The sequence below is a fragment of the Lissotriton helveticus genome, chromosome 6 (assembly GCF_964261635.1).
Source record: "Lissotriton helveticus chromosome 6, aLisHel1.1, whole genome shotgun sequence".
Taxonomy (NCBI): Eukaryota; Metazoa; Chordata; class Amphibia; order Caudata; family Salamandridae; genus Lissotriton; species Lissotriton helveticus.
Window position 1 is genome coordinate 809,693,605 of NC_136067.1, and position 22,762 is coordinate 809,716,366.

A 22,762-nucleotide genomic window follows, 5' to 3' on the forward strand; every position below is an offset into this window, starting at 1 on the left:
AGCGAAGACATCACTGACTTTATCAGCCCACACGCCCTCCCCTCCGAGGACTACATTCTCCTAGGAGACCTCAACTTCCACCTGGAAAAGAACAACGATAGCAACACCACCACCCTTCTGGACAACCTCGCCAACCTCGGACTCAAACAACTGGTAAACACCCCCACCCACTACGCCGGTCACACGCTCGACCCAATCTTCTCCTCCAGCAAGCACGTTTCCTTCAATCACGCCACAGGTCTCCACTGGGCGGACCACAGCTGCGTCCACTTCAACTTCAGAAAGACCACGACCCACCACCACCCACAAGTTCCCCGCAGAAACTGGAACAAAATTACCACCGACCAGCTCACCACATCGCTAAACCAAAACCCTCCCCCCAAATCATCGGACCCAAATCAAGCAGCCATCAATCTTGCACAATGAATCACCCACTGCGCTGACGAATTAGCACCCTTGAAAAACCATCACAGCAAGCCAGGAAGCAAAATAGCCTCCGGGTTCAATGACAACCTCAAGAACTCCAAAAAGAACTGCCGCACCCTCGAGAAAGCCTGGCGAAAAAACCCAACCACAGACAACATGACCGCTCTCAAAGATGCCACTCGCAATCACCACCAGTTCATCCGATCCACCAAGAAATTAGCTTTCAAGGATCGACTCGACAACAACGCCCACAACAGCAAGGAACTCTTCAGCATCGTCAAAGAGCTTACCAATCCCAGCGCCGGCACCAACGACATCACTCCCTCTCAAGACCTCTGCAACTCTCTAGCCTCGTTCTTCCACAGCAAAATCGCTGACATACATAACAGCTTCGACGACCAGTCTACCCCCCTTACCACCGAACTGAAGCCCCCCACCACCACCCTTTGCGCCTGGAACCCGATCAGCACTGAAGACACCATCCGCCTGATGAACTCCATTCACTCCGGATCACCAATCGACCCATGCCCCCACCACATCTTCAACAAGGCCGACTTCATTATCGCACCCCATCTCCAGGATATCATCAACTGCTCCCTCAACTCCGCTACCTTCCCGGAAAGCTGGAAACATGCCAAACTCAGTGCCCTCTTGAAGAAACCTACAGCAGACCCCACTGAACTTAAGAATTACCGCCCCATCTCGCTCCTCCCATTCCCTGCCAAAGTCATAGAGAAGACCGTCAACAGTCAGCTCGCCGCCTTCCTCGAGTCTAACGGTTCCCTCGACCCCTCACAGTCCGGCTTCCGAGCCAAACACAGCACCAAAACCGCCCTCATCGCAGCCACAGACGACATCCGAACACTACTCGACAAAGGGGAAACAGCTGCCCTCATCCTCCTGGACCTCTCCGCAGCATTTGATACGGTCTGTCACAGCACCCTTGTACAACGCCTCAGTAACGTTGGGATACAAGGAAAAGCATTGGATTGGATCATCTCGTTCCTCGCCGGAAGAACCCAGAGAGTCCGCCTCCCCCCTTTCAGCTCAGAGGCCACTGAAGTCATCTGCGGCGTACCACAAGGATCATCTCTCAGCCCCACCCTCCTCAACGTCTACATGAGCCCCCTCGCATCCATCGCACGCCAGCACAACCTCAACATCATCTCCTACGCCGACGACACCCAGCTGATCCTCTCCCTCACCAAAGACCCAAACACCGCCAAAACCAACCTACACGGAGGGATGAAAGACGTAGCCGAGTGGATGAAGAACAGCCGCTTAAAACTGAATTCAGACAAGACGGAAGTCCTAATCCTAGGATCATCCCCCTCTGCATGGGACGACTCATGGTGGCCACCGGCCCTGGGCAGCGCACCCAAACCAACAGACCATGCCCGCAACCTGGGATTCATTCTAGACTCCTCCCTCTCGATGACCAAACAAGTCAACGCCATCTCATCATCATGCTTTAACATCTTACGCATGCTCTGAAAGATCTTCCGATGGATCCCCATCGAAACAAGAAAGACGGTCACCCAAGCACTTGTCACAAGCCGACTGGACTACGGAAACACCCTCTACGCCGGAACCACAGCCAAAGTACAGAAAAAACTCGAACGTATTCAGAACGCCTCCGCCCGACTCATCCTAGACATACCCCGCCACAATCACATATCTGGTCACCTGAGAGACCTTCACTGGCTCCCCGTCAACAAGAGAATAACGTTCCATCTCCTCACCCACGCACACAAAGCCCTATACGACCTAGGACCCAGATACCTCAACACGCGCCTGACCTTTTACACCCCACCCGCCAACTACGATCGTCCAATCAAGCCCTCGCCACAATTCCACGCATCCGAAGAGCCACCATGGGAGGAAGATCATTCTCCTACTTAGCGGCCAAAACCTGGAATTCTCTCCCCAACCACCTCCGCCTCACACAGAACCACCTCTCCTTCAGAAAACAACTCAAACCTTGGCTATTTGATAAGTAGCGACCCCCCCCCCCCCCTCAGGCGCCTTGAGACCCTCTGGGTGAGTAGTGCGCTATACAAATTTTGACTTGACTTGACTTGATTCCTCAAAGTGAATATGGATCTCTTTCTTCTCTGGAGCATGCTTAGGCAGGTACCTCTTGGTGGGTGGATGATATTTCTGTCCAAGGACACCCAGAGGGTGTGACATTGCGTTCAGTTGTTGGGAGATTCTTAAGAGGTGGATAACTTCTTGCTAGCCAAAGTTGGATCACTTAAGCTAATAAAATATTGTAAAATCATTCCTTTAGTTGAAGCTGCCGATCTGGCAGATGTCAGTGAGGTTTGCTGCAGTTTTGTTGTGAGACGCTATGTTAATTGCTCAGTGAGCCTAGAGAAGACAGGACTGAAAAGCAAAGTGGTAGGTAATGTTGCACCTTACTTTCTCGTGAAAATAATTCTCAACAATTCCTTAAACCTTTTGTTCTTGTCAATATCAATGTTTAGTACCTCCGTATTTACCTAGATAAACAGACCATAGGAAGTAGGATCCTAAAGTGTTTATTGACATATATTCAAATACCTAAACATCACTTCTTTTCTGTGGCACATGGCTAAATTAAAGTTCTTGTTAAGAAGGTGAAGACACAGAGAAACTTAAGCCATCTGAGTAGTAAGGAGGCACCGGTTACATGCGATTAGGCAGGTCTTTATTACATTATTGCATATTATACTATCTGTATCTGCCACCGCTTTCTTTTTTTGTGCATACTTTTGACCATTTTTCATTAACGGTCTTTTTCCCATTTTCTTATTTTGCATGTCTCTCTCCAGCCTCTCCCTTGTCATCTTGTGGTCCATCCCTGAGTGATTTACTGATGCAAGAGAAAGGTGGAGGTTCTTACATGGTAATAGTGGATGTCGGAATAGGTTTTGTGTGGTTTGGTGAAGTTAGGAAAAAAATATTTGCAAACAATATTAGTATTTCTTCTTATGTTAAGGGTTAACCCTAATGTGAAGATGTTGGCCTGGATTGTTTTGGTATACATTTTTCTGTGATGTGCCTGCTTGAATTTAAAAAAATTGTATTTCTTGGAATGGTAATTGATTCAGAGGGAAGAGAAATCGAGATGACTTGGCGACAGGAATGAACAAACCCATTATTCTCCATCGAGGAACATTTCTCCGTGTTCTCAAATAAGGCTACTAAACCATCCTAAATTGACGATCCTATTGTTTTCCACATCCTGTCTCTCTGGGGCCACTAGTTCAGAGGCCCAGAGATAACTCAGCAATATTTTACATCATCCAACTTCTTTTAGATTTATGATCGATTGGAGCTGCTGCCAGTTCTTCTGTACCAGACACACGATGCTTAGGAACCCATGAGAGTTAATGGGTATCTAAATAATGTCCCTTTTCCTTGCTGATCCCATGGCTTCATCATCAGTCAAAATAGGAACATAGACTGACAAAACTGGCCGAACTCATTGCAAAGCTGTTTGAAGATCCCCAGGGTCGTACGTTACTTCTTTTTTATAAACAACTTTTATTGTTTTTTAATACTGTTAACACATTCGGTTGTTCATACACCATAATTTGCATTTACAAGGATTCACAAATGTAGGGTGCATCCATATTATATATCTACTTAGTGTATAGTTTGGTTTCCATCTGTTTGCCTTATTTCAAAGATCACAGTTATAGCACCAAGGGCCTCAGATCTTTTCATGCTTATTTTGACAGCCTTTTACCTGGTAGACTGCCTTTTCAGTAATCCCACAGTACTCTCTTCCTGTTAGAAATGGGGTTCTTTCGTTGGCAGTGACTTGCACCCTGTTCAAGTAGGGACCCTTCCTTCTAGTCAGGGTACTTGATTTATTTATTTATTTTATTTAATGAGTTTTATATAGCGCTGGCTAGACCCGGAGGTATAAGAGCGCTTTACATAAGGAAACAGCAAGTTGCAAGTTAGAAAATGTCACATAAGTTACAGAATGATTACATAGTGAAGACATGAGTTACTAGCGAGCACAAAGATCAAGCCCCAAAAAGACCAAGAGAGCTGGAAGTCCACAGGGAGGCGACTGCAGCGGAGAAAATGACGAGTCATATGTCCGAAGGCCAGCTGTGTAGGTGACGGCCATGGCGTTGAGCCAGAGCCAGTCTCCCCTATAGCTGTCGGTGCTGCTCCACCAGGAATCGGCCATGAAGCTCAGGCAAGGGTAAGGGAATTACACAGCTAAGATACCCCTGCTCACCACTTTGGTAGCTTGGCATGAGCAGTAAGCATGGGCGGATTTTGCGGATCCACGATTCACGAATTTGCGGATTCACGGATCGTGGATCCGCAAAATCCGCGGATTTAGCGGATCTGCGGATTTGGGGGCGGGGCTTCCTCGAGTGTGTGGGCGGGGCCAAACGGACGGGGCTTCCATGCGAGCGCACATGCCTCTTGTGTGTCTAAAAGGTCAGAGACCGATCAGAGCAGCAGATTAAGAGACAGAAGCCCCTGGTCACAGGAACAGCACGGGGATTGCGCTCGTAAAAGTCAAAGATGCAAATGCCTTGCTCTGGCCAGCATCACAGCGGATTTTCGATGGTATATTTGGGAAGAAGGCACATCTGCCCAGCCTCCCAACGCTCACGATTTTTTTTGGGCTGATGAATGAGTCACTGCATTTGCGCTTCAACTAGTTCCAGCGACCAAGTGTGTGTTACTATGCAATCGCGCCGAAGTGCGCAGGGGTCCCCTGAGTGAAATGTCCATCATAGTGGGTAAATGGCGGGAAGACGGTGCACACCTCGAGTGTGTGGGCGGGGCCAAATGGACGGGGCTTCCATGCGAGCGCACATGCCTCTTGTGTGTATAAAAGGTCAGAGACCAGCATCACAGCGGATTTTCGATGGTATATTTGGGAACAAGGCACACCTGCCCAGCCTCCACAACGCTCACGATTATTTTTGGGCTGATGAATGAGTCACTGAATTTAAGCTTCAACTAGGGCACATGCGTTATTGATATCTGCAAGTGTTTCCTGTTGAGGTTTATTTTTTGTGCCAGGACCGTCGTGCCAGAATGAACCCTGCCAGAAGACACCATGTAAATAATTTACGATGGCGCCGGCAAGCTGCCAGCGCCATCCTGCAAAAGTTACTTAATTAGCTTCAACAGGAAGCTCCAACTGATAAAATAAAGCAGGCGCTCGAGCCCCTGCTTTGTCTTATCTGTTAGAGCTTCCTGTCGAAGCTAATTAAGTAACCATTTGAGGATGGCGCTGGCAGCTTGCCGGCGCCATCGTAAATTATGCATTAGGCTTGAACTTTTGACCGCAAAATCCGCTCCGATCGCGGATTGCGGATTCTCGGTAAATTCGCGAGAGTTCGCGGATCGCGGATTTACCGAAAATCCGCAAAATCCGCGATCGGAGCGGATTTTGCGCTCATGCTTAATGAGCAGTCAGGCTTATCTCAGAGGCAATGTGTAAAACATTTGTACATAAATACAGTAACACAGTGAAAACACCACAAATAGACACCTCACCAGTTTAGAAAAATACCAATCTTTATCTAAATAAAACAAGACAAAATCCAACATACATAAGCAAGATATCACTTTTAACAGGTTTCAAATAGTTCTGACCTAGAAAACTATTTATGAGTGAGGTGCCGGAAAGGCAAGGAGATGCGTTGGTTCCTTAATCTCAGGGAAGGTGATGCGTCGGTTCCTTGCTCCCAGGGAAGGTGATGCGTCAGTTCACCTACAGCTAGGCAGGGGAGGTGATGCGTTGGTTCCTTACTGTGAAAGAAGGTGATGAGTCAATTTCTTATTGCAAGGGGAGGTGATGCGTCGGTTTCTTACTGCGAGGGAAGTTTCACCAGACACGTGGCCCCGGTTCCATACTGAGGCCCAGCGTCGATGCAGACTTGGTGTACAGGTGAGTTGTGTGGAAAATCTGGATGCACCAGGGGACAAACAGGCGCTGTATCAATTTTCCCAACTGTGAGCAGAAAATTCACCAAATCTTCAGGCGCACAGCAGGGCCTGCGTCGGAGTCTGAGCAGGTATCTCAGACGTTGGAGACAGTGCTGGGATCTCGGCCTACAGCGCTTTACGGGCTGCACAGCAGGCGCTTCTTCAATTCTTTGGCCATGTCGTGGCAATCAATTGGTTTTTCAACTGCACAGCAAGCTTGCAGCAGGAAAAACAGGCACTGAAGACCGGTGCATGGCTTTTCTCCCTTTCTGGCAGCAGAAGCCACCTCCAAGGGCCCAGAACTGGAATTGGCACCACTTGGCTGGTATGAACCCCCAGCATAGGAGTTCAGGGGCTGCAGGTGAAGTCTTTGATAGTCCTGAGACTTCTTAACAGGAGGCAAGCAAACACAAGCCCTTGGAGAAACTTGGCAAGCAGGATGATGAAAACAAAGTCCAGTCCTTTCACCCTCTAAGATAGAAGCATCAAGCAGTAATAAGCACAAAACAGTAACCCACAGAATGGCAGTCCCCCTCGTTCAGCATCTCCAGCTCTTCTTCTTGGCAGAATCTCCTCTTAGTCTAGAAGTGTTCTAAATATGTGGGGTCACAGGCCCAATACTTATACCACCACTCTGCCTTAGAAGTACTCATACTTCAAAGGATAGTCTTTGTAGTGCACAGATCCTCCCTTGCCCTGACCTGGCTCCAGACACACTACAGGGAGGGGTGGAGACATATGTGTGTGAGGATAGGCACAGCCCTATTCAGGTGTATGTGACAACTCATCCCACCACTAGCTCAGGAAGGCCCATCAGCCTGGTGATGGGCCATCAGGATATGCAGGGTACACCTCAGCTCCCTTCGTATGAGTGAATGTACAAAGAGCCGAACTGTCAGTCTAAACCAGACTTGGATTCCGCAGGCAGAGGCACGGAATAATAAAGCAGGAAAATGCAGACTTTCTAAAAAGTGGCATTTTAAAACATACAATTTAAAAAACACTTTAACAGAAACATCTGTTTTAAAATCCTGAGTTCAGGGAACCCAAACTCCAAATCTCTATCTCTTCCCAATTGAAAGTTACACTTGTATGGTGTTACAAAGCAGCGCCAGTGATACACTATGGGAGAGATAGCCCTTGCAACAGTGTAAAACGAAATTAACAGTATTTCACTACCAGGACATATAAAACAGACCTGCACATGTCCTACTTTTCACATACACTGCACCCTGCCCATGGGGCTACCTTGGGCATACCTTAGGAGTGCCTGACGTGGACAAAGGGAAGGTTTGGGCCTGGCAAATGGGTGCACTTATCAGGTCGACATGGTAGTTTAAAACTGCACTCACAGACACTGCAGTGGCAGGCCTGAGACATGTTTGCAGGGCTACTCATGTGGGTGGCATAATCACTGCCTCAGGCCCACTAGTAAAATTTTATTTTACAGACCCTGGGTACACACAGTGCACTTTACTAGGGACTTACCAGTAAATCAAATATGTAATTCATGGATAACCAATCATAATCACAATTCACACAGGGAGCACTTTCACTTTAGCACTGATCAGCAGTGGTAAAGTGTGTAGAGTTCAAGAACCAGCAAAAACTAAGTCCAGCATACAGTCAAAAATATAGGAGGCAGAAGCAAAAAGAATGGGGAAACCACGCCAAGTATGTCAGGTCTAAGACATCCTCATTTCCACTCCATATTTGTTGAGGTTCTTTCTGACTTTCGATTCCTGGTTATATTCTTTTTAGTGAAGAGACAGCCCTATCCCATCAGAATGTGAGAATATTGTTAACTGTTGTGGTCACCTGGTCATATAGGATTCCCAGGCAGGAGTGGGGCTGTCACTGGTTTATTGGTCGAAAGGAAAGAGTACAAGGGAAGATTGAGAGTCCTGGGTAGGGTAGATGCTGGACTTAACAACAATCAAAAAACAGTAGGGTCTCTTTAATGCCAGTTGATTCAATGCCCACCTGGATAGTCCTCTCTCTTTCTAGGGTCTTGGACTGGTGCTGGAGTCGCCTTTGGTTCTTCCTGTCGTCCCGCCAGTACAGAGGAGGGGGAGAAGTATGGGCGCGACCCTCAGAACAAAACAAACAAGAATCATGTGTGTATGCTCCTTAATGAGTGACATTGAGGCCGTCATCTTCACCCAGGACCGGGGCTGTGCAGTTTAAATGTGAAAAAGGAGCCCCAGCAGTGTCATGCAGGTTCAAGCTGCTAGTGCCCCAACCGCCACCATCCCGTTGTGAGGTAACCAATAAAGGGTACTTGCCGTAAGCCACGGCCCTCCGGTATCGTGGCGGGGGTGTCTCACCGCCCTCTTCCTCTCTGGGTCGGTTAGACCTTCTGACATTCCCACTAGGCAGTACTATTCCTGCCGTTCTGCCCTGGGTGTCATATTGGAAATCCCTCAGGGGGGAGGCGCTGGATTACAATGTCCCATTGCAACTTTAACTCCAAAAGCACATTTTGGTGAATTGCCTGTGGGATGGCCCAGCACCTGTGTCAATGTTGAACCTATTCTCTGCCAGTAATGGTGGATCGCGAGTATTTCCAGATTGCATTGTACCTGGCTTTGTTATCAGCTCCACACTGTACATGCGGGGAAGCTCATTCTCTGTATTCGGTTTAGGGGATATTTTAAGCACAAGCATGCCAATATAGTCAATTCACAGGGAGCTAATCAAGCCTCAGACTACACCTTACCTACCAACAGACCAATATACAATCCTATGTACTCCACAGAGAAGTAAATGTGTCTGGGGTATTTATTGTCTGGGAACTGTTGATTTGTGATATCTCATGTTTTTCCTGTATTTCCATGGTAATGTTACCCTCTAATGAGCTGAATTGTGTAGGGGATGTGAGTCTGGCTCCATATTGGTCAAAAACATATTATACTTGTAAAAGGTAAGAAACTGGGAGACCAAATTCCCCAGAGAGCATTTTGAATCTATTCAGATGACCAGGACCCTACACACCTTAGAGATACCACTCAGGTACCATTTGTGTAATCCCTCTAGTTATGATACTAGATTAAGTGGTGAGCCATTCCACAATAGGGTCATGCGTGTTTTCTTATTCTGGCGTCCAGTCCATCTCAAAGCCCTCTGCCAGCACCTCAAAACCACCTTCGTGGGTCCCAGGAGGATGTCAGGGACTGGATGGACATTATATAAGAATTTTAGCAATGTTGATCCACAAACAAATTCAAATTGCCACAAATTGCTGGATCATCCCTGTCCCTGAAAAGCCATTCATATACAATACTGATTTGTGAAGCCCAATAATACAGTCCTATATCACCTACAACAAGCACACCCCTGTATGTGAATTAAATGCTGTTTTCTCATTAAATTAATGGATATTTGTTGACGTTTGGGATATGCTTTTAATAATGTAAACTAAATGCTCTAGAAATTCATAGGTATAATTCAGAATCATGCATAGTAGTTTGGTTAGGGCTATCATCTTAAAGATCGATATGACCAAGAGTGGTAATGGGAAGAGCATCCCAGCGTCAGTGGTCTTTTTTCAAGTTTGGAATCAAAATGCTAGGTTAAGTTCCCAGCTTAATGTCAGATATCATGAACTGCGTTCCTCCAAATATTTAAAACGGTTAGTGAACAGTCTTAGCCTTGTTAACCACTCTTCTACAGGTTTGCCCTCCCCAACCAGAAATAATGCTAACTTATACTAGCTGACCTGATGCCTCAATATGGAGATCCAAGATATCTATTAGAGGATAACAACTCCATTGTTTTATGAAGGAAAAGTAGGATATCCTCTGCGTATAAGACCACTCAGTCCTCTGATCCTTTGTCCCAGTGGAATGCTTGTAGACTGTCTTTATTATCTAAATTGCTATGGGATCTTCCGCCAGTGCAAAATAAAACCTGTAAAAGCAGGCAGCCATGCCTCATATCTCTTTCATTGGGGAAATTGGATAATTGTACACCACTCATCCTTAATTGTTACCAAGACTGTTAGTAAAGAGTGTGCACAAAAGCCAAGAGAGAGAACCCAGAGATATTTTTTTGTGCGATCTACCATAGGAACTCCCATTTCACAGAGTTGAATGCTTTATCAAAGTCTTCAAGAAAGAGGGCACATGTTCTGTGATTTCAAGGGGATGTGCAAATGCAGTTTTAACTCGTCATAGGCTGTGTCTGGTTCCCCAACCAAGCATAAAGTTGTTTTGGTCTCGGTGTTTGGTGGTTATGATTACAGCTGCCAGTCTATTTGCAAGCACCTTTGCCAAGATTTCGATCTCTGCATTGATTAAAAAGATAGGCTGGTACCATGTTATGTTATGTAGATTTGTGGAGTGCGCTATCACCCAGGAGGGTATCCTGATGATGATTAGGTGTGAGTCTAGCCCAACCTAGAGCACAGCAGGAATATTCCAAAAGCTACGTCTTCAACTTTGTGCAAGATGCAAGAAGTGTGCTCTTGTGCATAGCAGCAGGTTGTTCCATGCTTTTAGTGATGTAGGAACAGGCTTGACCACTGGATCTGCTTTCCGTATGCAAGTTGGAGTGCAAACAAGTGAAGGTGTCTTGAAGGTTTGTGAAAACAAATGAGAATGTTGAGATATGCTGGGCTAGTGGTATGTAGTGCCTTGAACTTGTGGATGAGAAGTTTAAAATGTATTTGTTTGAGTATGGGAAGCCAGTGGAGTTCCTACCGGTGTGTATGATGCGAGTGGGGCATTGGAGATTGAGAGTGATTCTGACGGCCAAGTTCTGAATGCTATGCAGCCTTCTGGTGAGTGTTATTTTTATCCCAGCATAGGCGGTGTTCCTGTAAATCAGCTTATTTGCGACAAGGGCGTTCAAGATGGTTTTCTGGGTGCTGATTGAGAGCCATTTGAAAATCTTTCTCAGCATCTTCAGGGTATGGAAGCACGAGGCAATGACAGCGTTGACTTGGACGATCATGTCGAGTTTGCTGTTGATGACTATCCCAAAGTTCTGCAGTAGGGGATCTCTGTGTATAGTCATAATCTAGTGAATAGTCCCGCCCATGTGCGTGGACCCCGGAGCAATCAAAAATAATCTCTTACAGTGTCAAAAAATGCAGAAATGCATAGACACTTAAGAGAGAATTTAAAGACAGATAATGCAGCCAAAAAAAGGCTACACTGTCCAGTACTTCAACTAGAAATTCCACCACAAAATCCACAAAACAGCAAAGCCTGTACAGATTTCCCTTGCTTAACAGCAAAATCCCTCAGGAATGATAGAGAGAAGAACCTGGACAGACAAGCCCCATAGGCTGCCATTATGTGGCTTAAATAGGATACTGTGCCTTTAAGGAACCTTCCAGAACCTTCTCCCAGTATCCCAGAATGCATAGCAGGTCCAACTTAGTTTCAGTTCTTTTTTCCGGCTCCTGCAAGCAGGACCCTGGAGCATTGAGCTCTCCCTTTTCAAGGGTTTTGTTGGTGTTTTTTGCACTAAATTCGATTTTTGTGCTTTCAGAGTACTTTGGTGACTTTCTTCTTGGGTTTCTGCACTCTTTTGTTGTCAATAATGCCTGCATTATTTGATAAATGCCCGGAGTGCTCCAGGAAGAAGGCCAAATCAGACCCCCATGAGGTCTGTATCCTCTGCCTTCCCTCTTCCCACATCCCTGAGGAGTGTGTGATCTGTAGAGGCTTCTCTGGAAGGACCCTGAAGGACAGGAGAAAAATCAGACTTCAGGGACTTGAAGAAAGAAGATTGAAGGCTCGAGGTGGGTCAGGAGGGGCTCCTTCTGCCCATGCTGAGGCCTCTGGGGGGCTCCCCAGGGGCAGGAAGTCCGGCTCTCGTCCAAAATCTCCGTCTGGGTCAGTGGCTATGACCACGACGTCGAGAGGAAGGTCCACGGCCAGTTCCCGGTCTCCCCAGGGCTCTGGGTTGAGAAAACGTCGCCCGTCGACGTCGAGGGACGTTTTCAGGCCGCCGTCGAAGCCGGTGTCGATTTCCTCGTCGTCGGCGTCGAGTGGACGACATCGGAGGACCCGGCGTCGGCGCTCGCCGTCGAGGCGACACCGCCGTTCGCCGTCGAAGTCATCGTCGTCGAGGGGATCCTCGTCGTCAGGGTCGCCGTCGAGACGGAAGAGGTCTCCGGCGCCGAGGAAGTCGACGTCGAGACGGTCTAAGAGATCGACGTCGAGACGGTCTAAGAGGTCGACGTCGAGGCGATCTAAGAGGTCGAGGTCGCCGTCGAGGCGCCATCGCTCGTCGTCGAGATTTCGCGGTTCATCCATCTGGTCGGGGTCGACGTCGAGGCATAGACACCGGTCGACGTCGAGGAGTGTGGAACGGTCGACGCTGAAGGGCCGATCGCCGTCGAAGGACCCACATTCGATGTCTGGGCACCGGTCTTCGGCATCAGGAGGTCGTCAGGACAGGCCCAGGACTGTGGGGGGCTCCCCACAGTCTGGACATGGTGGTGGCTCGCCGGGAACGGCGTATTCCGTGGTGTATACCCCGAAGAAGCCTACTCCGCCTCCTTTACCCAGGGGTCCGCCTCCGAGGGCTCCGACCCCTCCCCCGTTGCCTCCCCTGCCGGCTCCGAAGGTCCCGGTTCCGGTTCCGCCTCCTCCACCGGTTCCGCCGAGATCGGTGTCGGTACCCAAGTACCCGACACCCCCGAAGAAGACTCCTAAGTCGAAGGTTCTTCCGAAGCCTAAGACGTCTGACCCGGGGAGGCCTACGGGCAGGCCCAGGCCCAAGAGATCTAGGTCTCGCTCGGGTAAACGAGACAGATCTAGGAGTGGTCGCGGGTCTTCATCGAGATCCAGGCATCGCCATAGGAGGCATAGGTCCCGGTCCCGTTCTACCTCGGGGACCCGTTCCTACTCGCCAACGTTATCTGATTCACCGGAGACTAGGGTGTCCCCAGTAGATGACATTGGTACGTTTCAGGAGGTTCTCCTGCGTGGGGCGGCGAAGTTGGGGATCAAGGTTACAGCTCCTACGCCTTCAACTTCTGTGATCTTTGAGACATTAAATAAGAAACACCTGTCTCGCCCCCTACTACCTTTGGTGCCAGGGCTCCCTGAGCCTGCGGAACAGCTCTTCCTAACACCGGCGGTGGTGAAGTCTGCGCCCTCCAGGCTCATCAAGAAATACAGAGCTCCAGAGTCGGACCCAGCTTTCTTGAGAAAGGACCCGACACCGGATTCGGTGATCGTGACAGCGGCTCGGAAGCTCCATGCCACCTCCCCTGCATCCACTGTGCCTCCTGATAAGGAGAGCCGCTGGATGGACTCGGCTGGACGGAAGGAGTGTGGGACGTCCTCCACAACGATGAAGGCCACCAGTGACTCGGCTCTGTTGGGACGATATGACCGTTCGCTGTGGGACTCGATGGAGCAGTTTGCGGACCTCGTTCCTCGCGACCGCAGAGAGGACTTCATGGAGATCGTCCAGGAGGGGATGCTGGTCTCTAACCAGGCCATTAGTGCCGCGGCAGATATCTCCCTGCTGTCCGCGCATGGATACTGCCACGGTATAAACCAGAGGCGCCATGCTTGGCTCAGGTTGACGTCCCTTAGGCCTGAAGCGCAACAACGTGTGGCGAATCTGCCGTTTTCCGGAGATACCCTCTTCGGGAAACACGCGGATGATGAAATGGCCAGGATGAAGGCCGAGGCTGAGACCCTGACGGCGGTGGGCCTGGAGAAGCCCAAGGAGAAGAAACCCTACCGCCAGTTCCAGCGACGGTTCGGGTCGCAGGGTCGAGGAAGGGGACAGTCTTCTGGGCAGCATCAGCAGCAGCCGCAACAGCAGCAGTACAGAAGGCCCTTCCAGAAACGCCAGGGGGGTAGAGGTAGACAGCAGTCCTCTACCGCGACCAAGGGCCCGGCCGGGTCTCGACCCTGAGCGGTTACTTCCCCCTCGTCCGTTACCCGCTCCGGTGGGGGGAAGCGTTCAATTTTTTCTGGCAGAGTGGAGAAAAATTACTCAGGACAAGTGGGTGCTGAATATTGTTTGCAATGGATACTGTCTTCGGTTCATCAGCCCTCCTCCATCGATCCCTCCGGTCAGCTCGCAGTACCAGCTGCGCGAGCTCCAGGCGGAGGCAGACATCCTGCTGAGAAAAAGGGCGATAGAGGACGTACCTCTGTCTCAAAGAGGAAGAGGTCTTTACTCTCGGTTCTTTCTCGTCCGCAAGAAGGACAAGAACGAGTTCAGGCCTATTCTGGACTTGCGACAGGCAAACAAGTGGATTCGCAGAGAAAAGTTTCGCATGCTGTCGTTGCATCAGATCTACCCTCAGCTGCAACGAGGAGATTGGATGTGTGCCATAGATCTACAGGATGCATACTTCCATGTGCCTATTGCATGCAAACACAGGAAGTTTCTGCGCTTTCAAGTCGGCACCAATCACTATCAGTACACGGTGCTTCCCTTCGGGCTGAAGTCTGCACCCAGGACATTTTCGAAATGCATGGCAGTGGTAGCGGCACACCTGAGGAAGAACAAGGTGTTTGTCTACCCGTACCTGGACGATTGGTTGATCAAGGCCTCCTCCTTCTCGGAAGCTCAAGCACACTTCCAGAGGACGTGCGTTCTCTTGAACAAGCTGGGGTTGCACATCAACATGTCCAAGTCTGTCCCGACTCCGGTCCAGTGCATCCAGTACTTGGGAGCCTCCATCAACACGCTGTCAGCAAGCGTGTCTCCTTCGGAGGAGCGACGTTTATCACTCCTTCGGAAGGCTCAGGCTCTCATGTCTACTCCATCCACGACAGTGAGGACGGTGTCTTCTCTGCTGGGATCGATGGCCTCATGTATCTTCCTGACGCCACATGCGCGGCTGCACATGAGACCGCTGCAGGAGTGCTTGGAGGATCAATGGGACCAGAGGAGAGGATCTTGGGACGACAAGATACGACTGTCTCTACATGCTCTTCAGTCTCTGAAGTGGTGGTGCTCGAAGGAGAATCTTCTCAGAGGGGTTCCCTTCCACAGGGACATTCCCACACAGACTATCGTGACGGATGCTTCTCTCCAGGGCTGGGGAGCGCACTCCGGAGACCTGCAGATTCAAGGGACGTGGTCCCAGACGGAGGCCACGTACCACATCAATTTCCTGGAACTCAGGGCTGTGCACTTGGCGCTGAAGGCTTTTCACCCGTCCTTTCAGAATAACTCTCTGCTTGTTCAGACAGACAACACGACAACGATGTATTACCTCAACAAGCAGGGGGGCTCGAGATCGCGCACTCTGTCGCAGGAGGCGCAGGCGATCTGGCACTGGCTTCTGGCTCGAGGACTGTCGATAACGGCCACCCACCTGCCAGGTGTGCAGAATGTTCAGGCAGACGAACTGAGAAGACTCATTCAGGAAAACCACGAATGGGTCATAAGCGACGAAGTTCTGGGAGAAGTCTTCGCAAGGTGGGGGACTCCAGACGTAGATCTGTTCACCACCGCCGAAAACAGAAAATGCCGAGGCTTCGCCTCCAGGTACTACCAGCCGGGGACGCTGGGGAACGCGTTATGGATCAACTGGTCGAACAGCTTTCTGTACGCTTTTCCACCAATTCCCCTGATTCCGGCGGTTCTCATCAAGCTGTCCCAATCCAGGGCGAGAATGATTCTGATTGCCCCGGAATGGCCCAGACAGTGGTGGTTCACGGACCTGCTTCACCGGTCTCTCCTTCCTCACATGAAGCTGCCGTGCAGGCCGGACCTTCTCACGAAGTTCGGGGGGCGGATGGTGCACCCCAACCTCTCGTCTTTGAGTTTGGCGGCATGGCTCCTGAAATAGTGCAATATGGCCATCTGAATCTCCCAGAGGATTGTATGGACATACTGAAGGAGGCTAAACGCCCTTCCACTAGGACTTCTTATGCTTACAAGTGGAAGAGATTTTGCATCTGGTGCAAGTCTAAGAACTTTAACCCTACGACATGCAAGGAAGATGTCATCCTTCCATATCTACTGCATCTGGCGCAGTCGGGCCTTAATGTCCATTCCATTAAGGTTCATCTGGCTGCTTTGACTGCCTACAGGAAAGGCCCTTCACAGACTTCCTTCTTCCAGATCCCTGTGATCAAAGATTTTTTGGAAGGCTTGAAGAAAGTGTTCCCTCCTGTCAGGCTTCCTTCGCCTTCGTGGGACTTGAATGTGGTGCTGTCCAGATTGATGAAGGAGCCTTTTGAACCTATTCATAAGGCTTCGTTGCAGCACCTGTCCTGGAAGGCGGCGTTCCTCGTGGCCATTACATCGGCCCGCAGGGTGAGTGAAATTCAGGCGTTGTGTTGCCAAGAACCTTATACTGTATTTCATGCTGCTAAGGTTGTTATGCGTACTCACCCTAAGTTTCTTCCCAAGGTTGTTTCTGATTTTCATATCAATCAGACTATCACTTTGCCTACGTTCTTTCAGAATCCGTCATCTCCAGCGGAAAGGTCTTTACATTCCCTGGATGTGAGGAGGGTGCTGAAGTTTTATCTTGATAAGACTAAAGATATTCGTAGGTCAGATCAATTGTTCATTAATTATGGCTCAGTCAGGACAGGTCTTGCTACCTCTAAACAGTCCATCTCGAGGTGGATTGTGTCCTGCATACAATTGTGTTACTGCAAAGCTAATAAGACCTTAGGGGGTAAACCTAAGGCTCATTCCACCAGAGGCAAAGCTGCCACGACAGCTATGCTTCGTAATGTTCCCTTTGCAGAGATCTGCAAGGCGGCCACTTGGAAGTCGGTCCATACCTTTGCTAAACATTACTGCCTGGACACTGATGCCAGGGCAGACGCTCAGGTTGGGCAGGCTTCGCTGCGGAATTTGTTCGCACAATAGTGGCGTAATTTCATACTCTCCACCGCCGCTTGATGTGGGGATGGGCTTGCCATTCTATTCACTAGATTATGACTATACACAGAGATCCCCTACTACAGAAGGAGTAGTTTCTGTCCTGTAACTCTGTAGTAGGGGTATCTCTGTTATAGTCATAAGCGCCCTCCCGCCTCCCCGGTGGAGATTTGTTCAGGTGCATAATGCTACAGGTCTGGCGTTTTTTACGCCTTCAAAAAGAACTGAAACTAAGTTGGACCTGCTATGCATTCTGGGATACTGGGAGAAGGTTCTGGAAGGTTCCTTAAAGGCACAGTATCCTATTTAAGCCACATAATGGCAGCCTATGGGGCTTGTCTGTCCAGGTTCTTCTCTCTATCATTCCTGAGGGATTTTGCTGTTAAGCAAGGGAAATCTGTACAGGCTTTGCTGTTTTGTGGATTTTGTGGTGGAATTTCTAGTTGAAGTACTGGACAGTGTAGCCTTTTTTTTGGCTGCATTATCTGTCTTTAAATTCTCTCTTAAGTGTCTATGCATTTCTGCATTTTTTGACACTGTAAGAGATTATTTTTGATTGCTCCGGGGTCCACACAAATGGGCGGGAATATTCACTAGATTATGACTATAACAGAGATACCCCTACTACAGAACTGGAGTTACAGGACAGAAACTACTCCTTCTTGGCGTGGGTGGTGGGGTTGGGGATCGGTCCTACCTCTGTTGGCTGCCAGGTGGAGTTCCATGGTGAAGTACTCTATCCGAAGATCACAATTTCAGTCTTGTCGGTGTTCAGCTTCAGACAGTTGGTCTTCAACCAATCTGCGATTTCAGTCATACAGGCATTGAACTTGATGTCGGTACTGAGTTCCTTGTCCATGAGGCAGGGAATGAGTATGGCGTCGTCGGCGTAGGAAAGGAAGTTGATGTGAGAGCAAATGATCCTGTCTAGAGTGATCATGTATGTGTTGAAGAGGGTCGGGCATAGGTAGGATCTTTGCATAACTCCACAGATTAGGTTGCGGGCATCTGAGGTGTACTGTACCAGGCTAGCTGACTAGGCCTTCCATTCCAGAATCATTAAAGTGCATATCCTTGGATTCCAGTGTTGTTTAGGCATTGGATGAGGGCAGGGTGGGGGGCCATGTCAAATGCTGTGGAAAAGTCCAGGAGCATGAGGGCTACGGTGTCTCCTACATCCAGAGTCATGTGAGTGTCATCCATGGCAGCGAATAGGACAGTTTCCGTGATGTGGTTGGGTCTGAAACCAGATTGGTGATGAGGAGTTGGTGGTCAATGAGGTATTCGGTGAGTTGTCAATTGATGATCTTTTCACAGACCTTACCCCAGAATGGTAGCAGGGAAATCTGCCTGTAGTGAGTGATCATTGAAGGGTCTGCAGAGGGTTCCTTCAGCAATGGGGGGACAGTTGCTTGCTTCCAAGTGTCTGGGAAGGTTGTGATAGAGGTGGAGACGTTGAGAATGGCTGTGAACATGGCGCTGTTGGGTTGCAGTCCTCTGGAGTAGGTGAGGTGGGGTAGTGGTTTTGATGGGTCCCCAGACTGGATGGAGGTCATGGTAGCAGCAGATCTTCTGAGGTGATAAGGGGCCATGTGGTTAGATTCGGTCTTTGGATAACATCAGGAAGCGTTTGGCGAGGTCCGTTGGATCCAGATGAGGGTTGAATTTGCTGTAAATGACAGTGATTTTGTTGCTGAATCTTTGAGAGAGATTGTTGCAGAGGTTCTCAAAGGGGTGGTAAAGTAGGAGGCGCCTGCTGGGGAGGTGAGATCCTCCACAATGGTGAAAATGTCTTTGCAACTGTTGGTGCAGACATTAATGCGGTCCTCCAGAGCGGCATGTTTGATGGTCCGAATCATTTTTTGGTAGCTTCTCAGGGTGGATTTAAACATGCTCCTGCCAGCATTGTCCTATCTTATTCTTTATTTGCACTCCAGTTGTTTGTAGTGGCGTTCATCAATCTGAGTTTTCCAGAACTCCGTGTCTGCTTTTCTGTCCAGCCTGAGGATCCTTATCCGCTGTTCAGATTTAAATATGATTTCCTTGCTTTACTTGAGCCTGCCCTCGTTTAAGTGGATGTGTTCCAGTGTCAAAGCTTTTGGTGTGGTGGGGCCTAAGCTATGGAATGATCTTCCTCTCAAGCTTTGTGGTATTTCCTTCATTGGAGCTTTCAAATGCACATTTAAATCTAATTTATTTTGCCAGTTGTAGATCTTCCCTGTCTTTATGTGTCTAGCTTTGTCTACTGCTGTATGTTTGGAATCTGCCCTTCTTTGTATTCTTTATTTATTCTTGTTCCTTGCACCTAGCCCCAAGATGCTTCATTGAACATGTTCTTACCATAATCATTATTGTTGTTGTTACTCCTCTATATCATGCCAATAAAGTGATATTTTATGATAGTGTTTCTTTTTTTTAAATCTATTTCATTATCTCAACCAGATTGTGTTAGATCAAGGTGGTATGTCCCTGTTCTTCTCCATTGCAAGGGCAGCAGCCTGCTAGGTAGGACCGGCACTACCCAAGTAAGGTATTGCAGCATTACTGAGCTGTGATGGCCCCGTCTCATCCCAAATATTGCAGCCTTGCTGGTTAATATGCTTGATGTCACATTTAAACTATTTCTAAATAGCACAGGTAGCTGGTCACAATTCTACGAGTGCTTGTTATGTATGTTTATGAGGATCAAAGGGTTCTCGGACCCTGTGCTATTCTTTGCCCCTCATTATGCACAATCTTTGAAAACTTGACACACTATATGTCTTCGTACATATCTCGCCATAGCTTTTCACTCTAGAAAAGAGTTAGGTCAGTAGTCTTTTACCAAGTTTTTTAATGAGTGACTGTGGGTATGCAAAGCATCTACACTTATGGAAAATGGTGCCCACTGGAAAAACATGATACTGGCGCAGACCATAATAACCATTGGGCGAACCTTCAGCTGAGGATGACTTTTGGTGCATTCCAGACTTGGTTTTAGGCACAGATATCCATGCGGGAGGGCACCCCCCAAAATGCATTTCTTTTCAGGACTGGCACAGTGAAATAATGGCCGAGCGGGCCTGGGCTGTGTCTGCACTCCTCGCCTTATGTTGACATTGCCTCTGAAAATGTTTTGCTTTCTTAAACCGAGCGAAAAGAGATCCTGCTTGTGCGACACTAAATGTATTCTAACGAGGCGCTTGCGATTCTGTTTCCTCAGCGATTCGGAGCCATTCTCCCGCCAAGCCGGTGCTTATCTTCGTATCCTCCAGACGTCAAACTCGACTCACTGCCTTGGAACTGATTGCGTTCTTAGCCACCGAGGATGATCCAAAGCAGTGGCTGAATATGGATGAGAGGGAGGTAGGCGAATTCTCTGTTTATGTCCCACACAGCTCGCCAGTGGGCGGCTGAAACAACTGCATGGGAGACATTCATTTTTCTATTTTTATTTTTTTGCAAACCATAGAGGACTGTTTATGCATTTTTTCCTAATCGCATTATACTAGTGTAGGTTCCCACAAAGCAAGTCCACACAGCTGCATCTGAGCTTGTCTCCTGTTATAGTAGCACATTCTCACGATAATGGTAGGATAGTTTATTGGGTTAATGTGCCTGCTGCAGAGATCCGTGTGCAACTTCCAGGCCCCTAGTCTGCGCCTGGCATAGAGTGGGACAGTGTGCTATAACCATAAGATGGCCCTTGTTGTGTGTATATAGCCCTCTGACTGCAAACTTATAGCAAGAAGTCTGCATAGATAAGTCATGAAATGTGGATTCGTCTAGGCATTATTTACCCACGAATACATGTCTAAAATGTTGCTGTATTGCTTTATTATTTGGTTTTAAAATAGCCGGTAAGTATTTAACCTTCTTCGCCTTATTTGTCAGACTAATCTCTACTTATCTGAGACATACCAGTGTCTGCTTAGCGTAACTGATTACATTCTCTAAAATGTTATTTTCACATTATAAGATTTTTAACAACTTTATTTTAAAATGTTTTACTTGAGAGTAACAGGTAATTTTTATTAATGGATTTGAACTTCGCAGCCAGCATTAAGCTCTAGTAATCAAATACATCAAGTCTCTACCAAAACTGTGTGCTATAAGAGCGAGGACATTAGTTGGGAGGCCACATTGCATCCTCTGTCCCCTTATTTTTTGTCAACACTACCAATATCCAACCATCCTGATTTCGAATTGGATGCATTAAGGGTCTTGCGTCATTTGTTCCTCATTCAATTGATCGTTGGTCCGTGGTTCTCTGTGGTAATATGATCACACCGGCTTGACCGATCAAATTTGGGGGAGGGCGTCTGTTGTCGAAAATTAACTTTTTGCATATGTTTGAAAGGTTGCCATATTCTTTCAGATTATGAAATGTTCTCCTTAAATACCGCTGTAACTTTTCCCAGACTTAAGTCAACCACCAGCTCAATTTGGGTGGGTCCAATGCTTTACATTTTTGGGCAGTGGTATTCTTGGCTACTAGTAGCATCTGTGAAATGGGTTTATCTGTACAGGAGGTAAGAGCCCAGCCAAATGTTCTAGTCTCAGTTCAACCCTTGTTAAGTCTTTTATTTACCTCGGGTCCTTTTCCCAAATGCCTTTCACAGCTTTACATTCCCACCACATATGAATGTATGTTCACTGAGTGTTCAGCACCCATCTGAGCCTCCCTCTGAGTTTTAAGTGTATTGGGGTCATGTCAGTGCAGCGTCTCCGCTATGCACCCCCGCCTCCCCCCTCGCCAGCACCTTCTAAAACAAGAAAATTGAAACAGTAATAAAATGGGTTTGAAACTCGTTTTATTATCGTTTTATTTTTTCTCTAACGGTGCGGAGTCTTGGGGTCAGGCCAGAGGGATGACAGTCACTGAGGGAGGAGTGGTAAGCACTGCCTTCAGTACGCATGTGGGTTTGGCTGCCTGTCTCATGACGGCTATACCGACATGCGCACTGAAGGTGTCTCCAACCCGAGCTGCTTTGTTGCCAGGTTGGAGACTGCAGGCACAGGCTCTCAGTCTCTGGGAGCGCTAATCGAGATCGCTGAGGCCAATCCTGTAGCTGCTCTTATGCTACTGAGAGCAGCGCCAGGATTGGCCATAGGGAATTCTGGAAGCCTGTCTGCAGAGGAGCAGAAGACCGCAATGCGGCTGGCTGAAGGTAAGTCCTAAAAAAAAAATTCCCCCGGGAAGTGCGTCATCCCCCCTCCCCTACTCTGCCCTGACACCAGCCGCCTGTGGGTCAAGTACCATCTGAGCATAACTTCATAGGCGTTCTCTTTATATAGAAGAGATAATAATAAAAGATTTTGCTGCTGCCTGCCAAATCTTTATTCAAGGGATTTCCGATATATTTGTATCTATCATTATAGGATTTTAATCTTTAGAAATACTACATGGATCGAGTAAACCCTTTGTCAAGATTGTGTTGGGAAAATGTCAAGACAAGCCTCTTCAAATATGTAAAAAATGTATAGCATTTTTATTTGGTCTCTGCTGAAAGAAAACAAAGCCACAACCATAACAAATTTCGTTTTCTAACTTCAAGGTAAAATGGCAGTT

General features: G+C 48.1%; 1 protein-coding gene across 1 annotated transcript in view; it reads left to right on the top strand.

Moving 5' to 3' along the window:
* Nucleotides 1-22,762, top strand: part of ASCC3 (activating signal cointegrator 1 complex subunit 3) — a 2,002,173-nt gene that overhangs the window by 1,541,038 nt on the left and 438,373 nt on the right. Inside the window, exon 30 of the mRNA XM_078648375.1 lies at nt 20,414-20,556. Within this exon, the coding sequence (XP_078504501.1) occupies nt 20,414-20,556 (143 nt within the window). The remainder of the gene's footprint in view (nt 1-20,413; nt 20,557-22,762) is intronic.